Source organism: Pangasianodon hypophthalmus, chromosome 4 (assembly GCF_027358585.1).
Source record: "Pangasianodon hypophthalmus isolate fPanHyp1 chromosome 4, fPanHyp1.pri, whole genome shotgun sequence".
Lineage (NCBI taxonomy): Eukaryota > Metazoa > Chordata > Actinopteri > Siluriformes > Pangasiidae > Pangasianodon > Pangasianodon hypophthalmus.
The window spans coordinates 27,649,356-27,664,899 of NC_069713.1; the positions used below are offsets into that span (position 1 = coordinate 27,649,356).

A 15,544-nucleotide genomic window follows, 5' to 3' on the forward strand; every position below is an offset into this window, starting at 1 on the left:
CGCGGTCACGCACACAAGCACGAGCGTCCGGCGTGTTCTTGCGTGAATATTTACTGAACTGTGACCTCTACCTCGATAGATAGATAGATAGATAGATAGATGTACTTTATTGATCCCATGAGGGAAATTCTTGTGTTACAGCAGCATGGTCAGTAGCAAGATACAACACGTACTCACACAAAATATAAAATATAAAATACAATAAGTTAAATTAAATGTAGTAGTGCAGATATGGAACATAGTTGTAGATTTAACCAGATTTATATCAGTATTTACATAAGTACACTTGTTAAAACTGGTAGTGAATAATGAATATGAAGAACCTTGAGAATGTAGAATATAATGCTTTCTAAATGATAGCTTTCTTGTAGTAGTGTAATGTGAAAATGTTATCATCTGTCACACACAGGTGAGCTGTTGTAATAATGGGCCATGAAACAGCAAACAAATCAATTTGCACGACGAAATAAATCAATTCAATTCTAAACAAATTAACGGTATGAGCATAATTAATTCATATGAAAAAAACTCGGTCCCACGTCCTTAAAGGTGTTAAAGGAAAGCAGCCAGAACACTGCATGTGCCAGCTTCCCTGCACAGAGCACTTTACAAGGGGGGGAAATTACAGGAAAGAAATATCGCACCAAAATTAACAAAACACTGCAAATTAAGCACAAAAAACCTCTTAAATAAAACAAATCTCACAAAACATAAGCTCCTGTACACATTAAAAGCACACACACTCAGGAAGCCAGAGACACATGAAAAGTGACTGGCAGCACAGGGCTGGGAAGTGATAAACAAGAAAACATGCAAAAGCAGAAACCCCAACTAACCAGTCTCATTCACGTCAAGCGGAGACCCCCACACAGAGGCTAGCCAAGCTGAACAAACAAAACAAAACAAAACAAAACAAAAACAACACAAGAGCGAGCAAATCAAATCTTCACCGAAGGCTATCTCAGCATACCAAACCACCCACATCTACCCCTGCATCTCATCTTCCTGAGTGCATACTCACACACAACCCCACACACATTCATCAACACACTCCACATGTGAGGAAGAACCCAACCTCAACGCGTCCTTACAGGTGTCTGCTTAAAAACCCTCCACATCTGGTTACTTAACCAACCAAATTCAGATATACATTTTGTCACATACACAGTACGACATGTAGTGAAATGCTTTTTACGACTGTCCGTGACATAAAATAGAATTTACCTAGAGTTAGAAAATGGGAAAGTATTAAAAGTATTAATATTAAAGTATTAAATGTCTAAAAATATAATGTGAGGATTTAAAGATGGCGGCAGCAGCAGTCTGATAAAGTGCAGATATGTGCAGTTGTTTTGTGCAATATAATGCAGTGCAACATTAAACTGGGGTAGTTGTATGAAATTGCCCACATATATAATAAATATTTATAAATACAGGATAAGTGTAATACAGGATAAAATGGTTACTGGAGGTGAATGAATAGAAGATGTATAAAGGAATGTAGGTGGTGTGGGTATTGTGAAAGAGAGTCCAGGCTCCAGTGCTTGTTGTTGTCCTGGTTCAGGGCCCGAATGTCCTGAACCCAACACAAACCCTACAGCTAGACTCTCTCCTTCTACATCATACTTATGAGGAGAGAGTGAAGATTAAACAAGAGGGCAGACCAACGCCCAGGAGTTTAATTCAAAAATCAGGGAGAAAAAGGTGACAGTAAAATCCATTAGCTGTGTGGAGATTATGTGGAGTGTCTGCTGTACAAGTCCCACCACTGACACGCACTATTGGTGTATATATAAAACACACACACACAGACACACACACACTTTCTCTTGCATGTGCAAGAGTGCAAGGGAATTTTCTGGAACGTCCAGAAGTCGTTTCATTGTAACCGGAAGGTGTTTCTGTAACCCGTTTGCTCATCAGTATATGATCTACCTTTGCTAGATGCCTTCTTCCAGCCTTTAATGATGAACAAACAATTGTTCCTTTTCATTTTAATGATTTCTCTTTTGATCAGTTGTTGTCTATTAGTGGTAACAATGATGATATTTTTTTCTCCCTTATCCCACGCTGCATTGAATGTAAACATGACCCTGCAGACACACTTTTCTGAGTTATAACACAGCATGCCATCTGATTACAATGAAACAACATTGTGCACAAGAACGTAAGTGTTGTGCAACTGAATGTATGAGCAAACTCGTGCATGTGGACGCATAATCTGTCATTAACGTCTGTAAACAGCACGTGTCACGTGCAAGTATTTTATATAAGTCTGTTATCTTTAACAGCAGCTCATGTCCACATCTTTTACATCTCAGCAGTACTAACAAAGCTCCCCAAACCAGTCCAACTTGCTCATAAGGTTAATGTCTGTGTTTGTGTGTGTATGTGTGTGTGTCCAGGCAGGTTGATGCAAGTTTTGGAGAGCACAGGGAAAACAGAAGTTGTGTGTTTGGTTTTTTGCACACACACACACACACACACACACACACACACACACACACACAGACACACAGACACACAGATCCAGTCATTTTTCCCCACAATATAAAGACACAAATACAGGACAGATGTTTCACTCAAATCACACAAAAGGCTTCCACATAAACACACTTCACAGCCCCGCCTCCAAACACACATGCATGCATACAGACACACACCTCACTACCACAGCCCCCACCTGTGTGATTTGCCTGTAAAGAAAAGAGTGTACACACACACACACACACACACACACACAGACTCGGTTGCACACCTAAGTGTTTATCCTTAAAGAATGTGTGTGTGTGTGTATACACTCTTTTCTTTACAGGCAAATCACCCAGGTGAGGGCCATTATAATGAGGTGTGTGTGTGTGTGTGTGTGTGTGTGTGTGCATGTGTGTTTGGGGCAGGGTTGTAAGGTGTGTCTGTGTTATAACGTCCTCACTGCACCAGGAACTGCACACTGATTCTTCTGAGCTTCTTCCTGAGAGTGTGTGTGATAGTGTATATGATGAGTATGTATGGGTGTTTGTAAATGTGTGTGCATGTTGTGTGTATGAGTGTTTGTAAATATTTGTGAGTGCGTATGAGTGTTTGTAAGTGTGTGCATGTGTTGTGTGTGAGTAATGGAGGTTTCCATGGCGACCCTGTTGGTGTCTCTGTGGATGAAGACGTTATTGAACTGGGTGGTGTTGGTGGTGCAGAAGGGTCATGTGGGGCGGAGCTTCTGGGGCGTGTTCTGCGTATCAGTGGCGTTGGGCGACGCCCTTCTGCACCTGAGTGTCACCTGCGTGTTCCTGGCACAGGACGTTACGGTGTTCGGGCTGCACCTCACAAAGTACCACGTGTGTGTTCTGGTGCAGGCGGCGTGTTCCATCCAGGGGGTTCTGCACTGGCCCTTCTTCATCCTCTCTGGACTGGATATCGTGTGGAGCACACGCCGTGCCTGTCCTCGTCCCGTGCAAATGCTCGTCCACATCACTGTCGTGTTCCTGCTGTGGACTCTGGCCGTGTTGTACGTCTTCACTGTCCCCGATTCCCATCCGCTCACGAGAGACGAGGATGATCATGTCACCCTGCAGCGGTGTCACGTGACAGACGGGGCTCAGAGCCGGCAGGTGGCCTGGGCGTCGTTGCTGACGCTGGTGGGCGTGGCCTGCTACATACACTCAGTGAGGAGAACGAATGCTGAACATCTGAGGGACTGTGTGTGTCACTTCCTGTCCACCTGGAGCTCCTTTCTGCTCCTGCTGCTCTTCATCTTGGTGTCCGGGACAGAAGTTCCTCCATACCTGGACATGAACTGTGTGTGGCTGTGTTTCATTCACAGTCTGCACACTGCAGTGGCCCTGAGGAGCTGCGCCTGCGTTTTCTGCACTCACACGCAGGACGACACGTGGAAGAGCCTCACACATCTCACACAAGTCTGCTTCCTGACGGACAAATCGAGTTTCACTGCAGAAACACTTTCAGCGCAGACGCTTCACACTCAGAGACTTGCCTGATCACACACATGGATAGTGTGCACTACAGATTAGTGTCATATGATGTCATCATCATCATCATTGTTATGAGTATGACGATGATGTGAGGCTGACGTGATGTCACCCCTTCTTCCTATGCACTATCTTTTGGATTAATATTGTTGTAATGGTGATGTACGTGATTTTGGATGTAATTGAATTTTTCATGGCATATTGTTGTCTGCTGTGGAGCACTTCCAGATCCTGGAACATTACCACATCTATACATTTTTCTTAACAACAGAATGATAGAGTTCACGAGAGAAAATGTGAATAAATGATGTTTGAGTCTGTAAATATTTTCAATATGTTGCTGTAATTTGGCTTTTACAGCTGGCTAGTACACTCTAACTCCACTCACTGAGCTTCTCACCTGACCCACTATATATATATATATATATATATATATATATATATATATATATATATATATATATATATATATATATATATATACAGTATATATATATATAGCAAAGTATGAACATTAATCTAAAAGAAGTCAAATCATATTTAAGTATTAACATTAGGGTCAGTACGCCAACTTTTCCTTATGATTTTTCTTATGATTCAGGAGACAACTTTTATTTAATGCACCCATCTTTACAATCCTACAAAAAAAGTTCCACATAGTGCCAGTTCTTCTGTCTATACAGAACCTAAAAACATAACTGTTTTCCAAGTGGAAAGCCTTTTAGAAAGCTAGAATCTTTAACCATCCAAAGAACTCACGAGGAAACTCTTCTCTAAATCATTCTAGTGAAATCTGTCCATTCGGCGGCCATCTTGGCCACGTCCCTGGCTGTTATTTCCAGAACTACAACACTTTACTTAAAAGTGGAGCAGTGAGGCTAATTTGGCCAATTTATCTAAATTTATCTCTTTAGTGACCTTTTGATTGTCACTGCGAATTTTAGAAATGTTTTGCAACAAGCAGCTATTTTTAAATATATTTAGTGATTGTTTTCCAATTCCTACCATGAGTTTATTGTCCCTGAGATACTCAATGTCATTTTATATTTCACCAATCAGTGAGTTTTACTAAACATTATTAATCATTTAACGAGAATATAAATGATTTTCTGCTGATCCTTAAATATGTCAAAGTGAAAGAAACATTATTTTCATATTCTCCTGCTGTAAGTAACAAATAAACACTGTATGTGTTACAGTAAAATACTGTGATGAAGCGGAATTACTGTTACTGATGTTGATTATTTTCCTATAACAGCATGTCTCCAAGTGTTTTATTCATCGTACACCACAGTAATTTACCAAGTTACAATTTTTATTTACTAAAGAATGACACATCATTCTTTATCTGTTTTATAGATACATTTTTTGTCCATGAAACAAGTTAGTTCCTTTTGTCACATACATTATAGCAGCTATAAACAGTCGTTCCCTCACCAGCCTCTCTTTTTTTCTCTCTTTTGAAGTTAATAAAACAAAAAACGCAGCTACTGAGAAACTGCAAAGAAGCGTAAACTCCTCTGTCCTGAAGATGTCAGCAAACTTAAATTTACAGCTTTACTTCTGATGTTACAAAGCACTGCCACTGGCGACTCCTTCCATAAATGTTAAATAAACGTCTCCTTATGGAAATGCATGAGAATGAGCGCGTTAATATAAACCTGTGATGTGTAGTGTGTGTATAAAGTGTGTGCATAGCGCCCCCTTGTGTACAATACAGCATTCCAATATTTCAATCCAAAGACTACTTAAGGAAACCTATAGATATTTATGAAAAACATTTACACACACACACTCCACTCCATAAGACACAAGTAAAAGAAGCAGACACAAGCGTTCTAGAGAAGTTTAATTTAATTCAAGCTCATCATCTGTACACGCCGTATTTACATCAAAGGTGTATACACACACACACACACACTATACATGTTTGTAATCTGTAAATATTTCCCCATCTTGTATAAAATGTTTCTTTTTTTTTAATATATTTCTATTTGTCAACATGAGGTAGGAGTGCAGCATCTTAGTTTAATTTTCATTTTCATGCAGGACTGAAATCAAACCCCCCCAACTCTGTCTCACTGCTGAGGGGTGGAGCGATACGGTACAACGATCACTACATCACAGGTTATACAATACGAATGGTACCAAACTAACACCAAAATAAAATGTATATTATGGAAGTATATCGTCACACTGATATATCGTCCCAGCTGTTATTCAGAGTGTGGTGTGAAACACAGCCCATAACTAGTGCACTATTCCGACTCATTCGATGCCATTATCGATACCGATATATAGTAAGTGTAACGATATCACTATTCCAGATCATCATGATGTATCATCAGGGTGAGGTGTCGCTCCACCCCTGTGCAGGACAAACCTCTAAATCATCTCTGAGGTGATTTCTAAAATCGCTCAACGGTCAGTCGGCGTGACGCAGTGAGACAGCTTAACGTTTATCCCCGGTGTACTTTCTGTATAAATCTTTAAGCCTGTTCCGGTTAGCGTGCAGCACTCGGCTAATTACACCAGGCTCTGTACAAGTTCATCATTCAGCACAAAAGAGAAAATAAAACGTAAGAAATGTGAAATCACACTCAGTTTCTCTGACACACAGCGCCACCTCGTGTACAAAATGACATTTACACCACGTCAGTAAAAATCTGTTCAATCTGGAAAAAAAAAACCCACAAAAACGGCAGAAATGTTTAAATATGAATAAAATTAAGACAGGAGTGTTCATACACACAGACACACACGTGTCAGTGAAAGCACGTGATGACAATATGGTGTGGCCATAACATGTGATATAAATGAAGTGAGATTATTAGAAATAATAACAGTAGTAATAAATAACTATTATTATTATTATTATTATTAAGCTGTAATCATGTGAAATGATCCCATCATGACGTCCTCCTTCACTCATGCTATGTAGATTTAGCTACAGTGTTCATTATTAGAGGATATTAGCATGCTAACACCACCAGCAATGCTTGCTAACAGCTACGTGTGTGTGTCACTGCTAATGAGAGATGGAGAAAGATGCACGTATGAAGATCTTCCATCACTACCATCATCAGTAGTCCTTTATCTGTTACAAGCCCCGCCCCTTCTATGTCGTGGTGCATAATGGGAACATTAGTGTAACATGTCTACATCAATACACACTTCATCTTTTTTTTTTTTTTTTACACTCTAGAGTAGTACAGAAGTGTAGACAAGAAGTTTTGTCTTGTCATTGTTGTCTCTGTGTGCGTGCGTGTCAGGGACTGTAATTCTTAGAATCAGCATTAACACACTGTCAGTCAAACGAAGTTAATGCAGCAGGTGAATGTGTAAACGCTTACTAAACACACCCGCAATCATTAATATCTAATTTATTCCATCCGTAACTAACTACATGTTAACTACGTGTTAACTACAGCGTGTTAATAAATATTAATGAGCTCATGGCTCTTATTCTTTTGAATATTAAAGTTTAGTCATTAACATATTAATGTTATATTAATTAATTTTAATTAATTAATTAAAGACTTTAGTGATTCATGGGTTATTTCTAATCATGGATTGATAAACATCAATAAACAGGGTTCACTGTTTCAACAACTAATTAATAAATTAAGGTGTTATTACTTTAACTGATTACTAATAGTGTGTTAATTAAATTCTGGTTTGCTAATTATGGGAACAGTGTGAAGCTGTACCTCATCATTAGTTATATGTGTGTGTAAATGTTAATACTCACAAGTCACAGCTGCATCATATATGTGTGTGTGTGTGTGTGTGTGTGTGATTGCTGTGTCCAGCAGGGGAAAACACACTCACACCCTAACATCAGAGTAAGCCTCAACAATGACAAAATATTAATAATACTAATAATAATAATAATAATAAGTTGAATTATAAAACAGTCCTTAAACATAAAGTGTGTGTTCAAGACGACTCGGCTCCGCTGTGTTTAGTTGCAGGTGAGTGTGTGTGCTGGCTCCGAGGACTGTGATTGGCTGGTGTGAGGTTTTTAGGGCTGTGATTGTTTGAGTCAGTGGTCTGAGGGCTGTGATTGGTTGAGTAGATGCTCCGAGGGCTGTGATTGGCTGAGCTGGTGATCTGCTGCTGTAGCTGACTGATGAGCAGTTCCAGTTTCTCCCGGGCATCTCTCTCTCTCCTCAGCTCATCCTGCAGCTCCTGTCTCTCTGCCTCTGCCCGCTCCAGTCTCACTCTCAGATCACACAGCTGGGGAGAGAGAGAGAGGAGAGAGAGATGGAAAGAGAAAGATATGCAGAGAGAGAGAGAGAGAGAGATGCAGACAGAGAGAGGGACAGCAGGAGACAAACAGGAAGAGAAACAGACACAGACAGACAGATGGACAGAGAGATAAAGAGACAGACAGAGAGAATTATAAAATGGTTGTTCTGAGCTGAACTGTATCATTTACATTAAAACCTATGTGTATGTGTGTGTGTGTGTGTGTGTGTGTGTGTGTGTGTGTGTACCTGGGAGGTGTACTGCTCCTCCTGGCTCTGGCAGGTGCAGTGTGTGTATGTGTGTCGGAGCTGTTCCAGTCTCTGCTCCAACTCCCTCTGCTCCTGCTGAACCCTTCCCAGTTTCTGAGCATGCTCAGTGTGCACCGCCTCCAACTCGCTCTGCAGCTCACTGTGCTCCACCGACAAGCGCCTCCACTGCTCCGCCTCACCATCACACACTGCCTGTAGCTCCTACACACACACACACACACACACACACACTCAGTGTATTCTGTCATATACAAACAATAACGTGAGAGACATGCACAGACAGAGACAGACAGAGAGAGAGAGAAAGAGAGAGAGAGAGAGAAGGACAGAGAGAGAGAGACAGAAAAATGATGGAAGGCTTACAATTAATGTAGACTAGTAAGGACACAAAGTTGTCATTAATTCTCTGAGACTGTAAGACTTCTGTTCAGCCTTTCGTGTGTGTGTGTGTGTGTTGAGTGTCTGACCGTCTCAAGCTCTCTCTGCGTGTGCAGCGTAGCGTTCAGCTTCTCCTGCTGTCTGTTGTACATGTGAACCATCTCAAACACCAGCTGCTCCTTATCGTCTTCTTCCTTCCCGTCTGTTTCCATGGAGACAGCCGAAGGGAGTGGACGCGTTTCATCGCCGTGGCGAAATTTCGGTTCCTCGACAATGGACGGAGTGGCCGCATGGACATCTGTGGAGGAAGGGGATGAGGGTGTAAAATGAGACTGGCATGGCTGTAAAGCGGGCGTGTGTTAGTTTTCAACTGAGGAATATGATTGGCTAGAATCTACAATAGTCAGGAGAAGCGGGATCATCTATTGTTTTTTTTTTGTTTTTTTTTAAGCTAGGAGCTAACTGACTAGCTGACATTACTGATGTTTAGTGACAGTCTTAGCATTAGCAAGCTAAAAGATGTTTGGAGTTTATCTGTAGCCTGCTAACACACAAACACTCCCCAATACTTAACGAGTTTTAGTAATTTGTTTCACTGCTTTATGTCAGTTCATTAACGTTGAACTAAACACACACACACACACACACACACACACACACACTCAAATAATTAGCATTGATACCAACAAACTCAATGACTAAGACATGGCCAATGTGTGTACATTGTAATGCATGATGTTATTTGTGTGTGTGTGTATGTGTGTGTGCTGACCGTGTGTTCTCCTGCTGTAGTGGTGTTTCAGCAGGGTTCCTAGTGTGTCTGCTCCGTCACTGTCACTATTCTTCTGCAGAGACACGTTGGGTGCCACCATCTTATCATATGGGTACAGGTAGTAGCTGTAACATATTCACACACACACACACACGTCAGAATGTCCAATGTTTTCGATTTCCATCAAATTTAATCTCATACTAACTAATATTAATTAAGGTTCCTGTGGTTCCCTTAAGGCAGAACCAGCACCGTGTCAGTGGAAAAGGGGAACTGTGCGAGGATCCAGTACCTGGGATGGATGATGTCAGGCGGTCCGACTTCCTGTTTGATGTCAGGGCACAGACGAGTGAAGGCCAGAGAACCCTACACACACAAACACAAATTATTATTGTAAGTGTTTTCGCTTCATTAGCTCATTACTCTTTTGTTAAGTATTGTGTGTGTTTACCTTTCTCTTTGTGTCACACACCTGATCAGTGGAAGGACTGGACTTCCTCACACAGATGTCCTCATCCACAACCTTATCTCACACACACACACACACACACACACACACACACACACACACACACACAAATAAATCCCTACACACTATAAACAGTAATACATCATTATTTGGATTAATAAACATCTGAATTACAAAAACAAGCACAACAAAGTTCTCATGCCAGAGAAAACACAAACAAGGGCCAAGGGTGTGTGGAAAGTTTCGCAACTGAAGCTGATGACAACTGTTAAGCTTCATAATACACAGGGGAGGGGAGTGTGTGTGTGTCAGACTGAGACAGACTGGGTGTCTCACACACACACACACACACACACACAAGCTGACAGACAGAGGATGTGGTTATGGTGTCAGACAAGACAGCAGACGATGTTCCAGAAAAAGCCCACGGAGAAAATGGAGCCTGACACACACACACATACACACACACACACACACAGAGACAGACAGACACAGACACAGCAGATCACACAGTTGTAAGGTTGTAAGTAGTATGTCTTGCTAAGATGCTCTACAACACTTGGGAGGACAGAATGGTTTGGTCCAGCTGTGATGACATCATCCAGCAGTGTTCTTGTATTTAATAAAAAAAAAAATCTCTGAGTCCCCATGTCTCTCTGTTCGCTTTTTAACTTCTGTTCCCACTTTCACAGAAACCTTTCTAATCTCGTGTTGTGTGTATGTGTGTGTATGTGTGTGTGTGTGTGTGTGCGCGCGTAATGAAACCAGGCCGACGGTGGTAGTGAGACCCAACTGCATTGGTGACTCACAGCAGCAGTGTGATGAAGTCAGACAAGTTTCCCCTGACACTGACTCAAACTGTGTGTGTGTGTGTGTGTTTCCCATCAGTGACTGGATTAATCAGTGATGTCACAGTCAGTCGTGTTAATGCTATGTGTGTTTGTTATCAGATCATTCCAAAGACAGACGAAAGAAACAGATAAATAAACATACAAACAGACCGATTTTTGTGTGTGTGTGAGACGTCAGATGATTCTGCATTGACTCATCATTAGTGTTTATTACACACACACACACACACACACACACAGAGATAAGAGAGAGAAGAGAGACAGGCAGATGTACAAGGACAAACAGATAATCAGACGCAGACAGACAGGCAGACAGATAAACAACAGGTTGATTCAGCATTACTGTTCAGTACTTTTACACACACACACACACACACCCTTCCTTAACCATTATAGCTATAACACACTCTGACTGTCAGTCCAGCTGCAGACGGTTTATTAGTGTGTGACCCTGCCATGACCGAGGAAGCGAACCATGTCTTCGTCTACAAACCTCCCCCCTCACACACACACACACACACACACACACACACACACACACACACACACGCTTGCTGGGAAAAAACACACACATACAGACCACCTGTTGTGAAACTGGGTCAGCTGTGGTTTACGAAAACAACTCTACAGAACAAATGCAGAGTCAGACGTCTCTCTCTCTCTCTCTCTCTCTCACACACACACACACTCTCTCTCACACACACACACACACACACACACACCTGTCGCCCCTACAAACCGATCCTGACCCTCAAGACAGTCAGGAAGAAGCATCACCATGACAACATATTCACAGTAGGCTCTGCTGTCATGTTTTTTTTTAAATAAATGCAGAATATTGTGGTTTTATCACACACACTGATTATCGAGTTTATTTAAGCAGAAATAATTCCCAGCTCTAAGAGCAGCGCATGTGACAGCGAGCCATTCTCACCTGGTCCAGGGGTGTGTCTGATTGCAGGTGAAATTTCTTCTTCATCTGGTCGAGCACAGTGCTGAGTTTGGTCTCCTCGGCAGTGCCCTCGTAGCGGCGGCTCAGGTGCAGGTAGCGCGGCCAGCGGGCGGAGTCGAAGCCCCAGTGGCAGGTGCGCTTGTCAGGTGTGCGGTGCGAGTGCATGACGAAGTTCTGAGGCGAGAACAGCAGCTGGCACTCCACACACTGCACGCACGGTGCGTCCGGACGCACGTAGAACTGCGGCACGAACACACCGCGGCACTTCCCCAGGCACTGGTGCTCCACCTGGACGTAGAAAAGAATGTAAATGTGATACAGAATGTTTTGGATGTCCATTTTAACACTAAATAAATAAAATAAATAAAATAAATCCAGGCTGCAGTTGTAAAGGAGACTTTATTTGATTGCTATGATTGATATGATTGCTTTGATTGATATGATTTATTTGATTACTTACCTGGAAGCCGAACTGTCCGTTAACAGCTGAGCCTTTCACCCCGGGCTGGGGGTGGTTTTGGGTGGAGCCAGGTCGGAGCAGCGCATTGCACAGCCTCTGCGCGTCAGTCAGTGTGATGAGGCCGCAGGACGGGGCGTTGAAGGGCAGGATGCCCAACACTTTGAGCACGTGCAGCTGGTCGGCGTCACAGCGGGCGCAGTACACATACAGCTCGTCACACACAACGTTAATCTGCTGCAGCGTGAAGTCTCGCAGCACCGAGTTCAAAACCTGCGGCAGACACAGACGCTTCTCTCCTCCCACAACAAAGCTGCAGATCGACTCGCCCTCCAGCACTGCATGCGTCAGCTCCGTCGACCTGTCGCTCGGCACCAACAGAGGCCCTGCCCCCAGGATGGAGGGTGAAGGAAGGGGCGGGGCCATGGTCTGTGGCGAGCTGACATCAGTGCGCGCGGAGAAAGCGGCCGGTCCCCCGAGCGAGCTCCGGCTGCTCAGTGTGAACTGAGCCAGTGTGTGTTTGAGACCCGGACTCAGGTCCAAGGCTTTATCACACTCCGAGTCCTCCCGCTTCACTCTGCGCGTCAGCTTCATCTCCGCCATCACGCGCTTCTTTATGGGCGCATCCTCTGGTCTGTCCCTGCACACACGCTTCACCCCACACTGCAGAGTGCTCACGTTTCTAACCGGCACCATCATGCTCGCCATGCTGTCTCACACACTGTGACCTGTCTGCCTACACCTGTCTCACACCTCCGCAGTCTTCCTGTTGGCTTGTCTCACTATGAAAGACGCTCCGGCCTCAGGACTGGCATGGGGACAGCATTCCACTTCCTGTCAAAACAAAACAATCACTGTAGCTAAGAGCTAAAAACAATGTCATAATTATAATTTAATTGTGGATTATTTATTATAGTCTCTCTCTTTCTCCTTATCCGCATCTGTCTTTATCTGTCTCTCCTCATCCCTCTCTCCATATCCTCATTTGTCTCTCCTCATCCCTCTTTCTTTCTCCTTATCCATCTCCCCTCATCCTCATCTGTCTCTCTCTCTCTTCTATTCCTCATCTGTCTCTCTCTCTCTTCTATTCCTCATCTGTCTGTCTCTCTACTATTCCTCATCTGTCTGTCGTCTCTCTACTATTCCTCATCTGTCTGTCTGTCTACTATTCCTCATCTGTCTTTCTGTGTCTCTCTCTACTATTCCTCATCTGTCTGTCTGTCTCTCTTCTATTCCTCATATGTCTCTCTCTCTTCTATTCCTCATCTGTCTGTCTGTCTCTCTTCTATTCCTCATCTGTCTGTCATCTCTCTATTATTCCTCATCTGTCTGTCATCTCTCTATTATTCCTCATCTGTCTGTCTGTGTCTCTCTTCTATTCCTCATCTGTCTGTCGCTCTTCTATTCCTCATCTGTCTGTCTGTCTCTCTTCTATTCCTCATCTGTCTGTCTGTCTCTCTACTATTCCTCATCTGTCTGTCATCTCTCTTCTATTCCTCATCTGTCTGTCATCTCTCTTCTATTCCTCATCTGTCTGTCGTCTCTCTACTATTCCTCATCTGTCTGTCGTCTCCCTACTATTCCTCATCTGTCTGTCTGTCTCTCTTCTATTCCTCATCTGTCTGTCTGTCTCTCTTCTATTCCTCATCTGTCTGTCTGTCTCTCTTCTATTCCTCATCTGTCTATCTCTTCTCTTCCTGAACTGTCACTCAGTCTCCTCACCCTCATTTCTCTCTCTCTCACATCACCTGTCTCTCCTCATCTGTAAATTCAGTTCAGCAGCTTTATTGTCATGACTGTTACTGCAGTTAAATTACTACCAAAACACTTTAATTATTTATACAAATAGCATAAAATGCTCTCTCTCTCTCTCTCATATATATATGTATATATATATATATATATATATATATATATATATCATATGTAATATATGATTACAGAGAGAATCAACATTTCCCTCTCATCCTTTTCTGACAAACTGAATAATTATTTAAAGCCGCACAGCCACTTACTGCACTTATTATATTTACAGTCAAATCATCAACAACATAAAAACAGAAAAATATGAAATTTGAAATTAACGACGTGTCTGAGGAAAATCACAGCGAGCCGCGACACATCTCCTCAGCAGGGAGCCCTAAAGCTGCGGCTCATTTCTCCCTAGTTAGGGACACTACATGTCGCACTGAATAACGGCATCTGCGCCGTATGTAGCGCGCTGCAGGCCGCCGTTTGAAACACAGCCATAATGCGCTAAACCCAGCTAGGAGAAAAACACACACACACACACACACACACACACGGACGGACGCAGTGTTGTCCCGATGAAAAAAAAGGTAAACATTAATAAATTCCCTGTTAAATACGTGTGTGCTACCGGAAGCAGTCTGAGGGAGAGGCTAGGCTAGTTAGCTCGTCGGCTAACGAAGGTTCTGCTGATGTTATCGCCGCGCGAGCCTTCGCGAGAGAGGAAAAAAAATCGCCTCAAAACGTCTCGTTTCTCGCATCAGGAAGGAAAACTGGACATTTATGAGAGAAAATGAGAGAAAATACAAAAATACAAATGATAACGACACGCTTTCTGTCTAAGCATATTCTCACAGAAAGAACCTGAAGAGGATTTAAATGGACTTACCGTCTCTCCCTCTGTCTGTGTGTCTGTGTGTGTGTCTGTGTCTCTCTCCCTCCCTCTCTCTCTCTTCTGTGTCTCCCTCTTTCTCTCTCTCTCTCTCTCTCTTCTGTGTCTCCCTCTTTCTCCCTCTCTCTCTCTCTCTCTCTATCACTCTGTCTGGGTTTCTCTCGACAGCGCGAGACATGAAAACGTCACTTGATTGCGCTTCCTACCCGTATTCCGCACAAACCCCGCCCTTCTGCGGTACGATTGGCTGCCAGGAATCTCTGCAAAATGGGCGCTGGCCAATCACAGCGCGGAGGACTCGGGGTGGGGGTGGGCTCTACAACACAACGGATTTTTCCTTTGATCGACGCAGGGAAACAAGTTCAAGTTTCGAAATGATTTCCGCGGAGACATCGAGATCCAGGCTAGAGTTTAACCTGATTTATTTTCGTCAACATTTCCATAAAGTTATTTTAGTTATTAAAGCTTTCAATTCTTTAGCTCAGACTTTTCCACAAGAAATGAGGACAGTGAGAGAATCT

General features: G+C 42.9%; 2 protein-coding genes across 3 annotated transcripts; one reads left to right on the forward strand and one right to left on the reverse strand.

Moving 5' to 3' along the window:
• The first annotated feature begins 2,528 nt into the window (after positions 1–2,528).
• On the forward strand, positions 2,529–4,402 carry LOC117597172 (probable G-protein coupled receptor 160). The gene has a single exon (XM_034304003.2). The coding sequence runs from the start codon at positions 3,114–3,116 to the stop codon at positions 3,990–3,992; it is 879 nt and encodes a 292-aa protein (XP_034159894.2). The 5' UTR covers positions 2,529–3,113; the 3' UTR covers positions 3,993–4,402.
• A 1,413-nt stretch (positions 4,403–5,815) lies between these two features.
• Positions 5,816–15,180, reverse strand: skila (SKI-like proto-oncogene a). 2 transcript variants are annotated; one of them, XM_026936963.3, is made up of 9 exons: positions 15,021–15,180; positions 12,386–13,216; positions 11,908–12,213; positions 10,126–10,176; positions 9,946–10,019; positions 9,654–9,778; positions 8,971–9,179; positions 8,483–8,704; positions 5,816–8,222 (listed from the first exon to the last, which is right to left on the reverse strand). In XM_026936963.3, exons 2-9 carry the CDS (start codon positions 13,088–13,090, stop codon positions 7,923–7,925), a joined length of 1,992 nt encoding a protein of 663 aa, XP_026792764.1. In that variant the 5' UTR covers positions 13,091–13,216; positions 15,021–15,180; the 3' UTR covers positions 5,816–7,922. The 2 variants fall into 2 exon arrangements, with proteins under 2 accessions (XP_026792764.1, XP_026792762.1); XM_026936961.3 differs by having other exon boundaries at positions 10,105–10,176.
• Between the last annotated feature and the right edge of the window lie 364 nt (positions 15,181–15,544).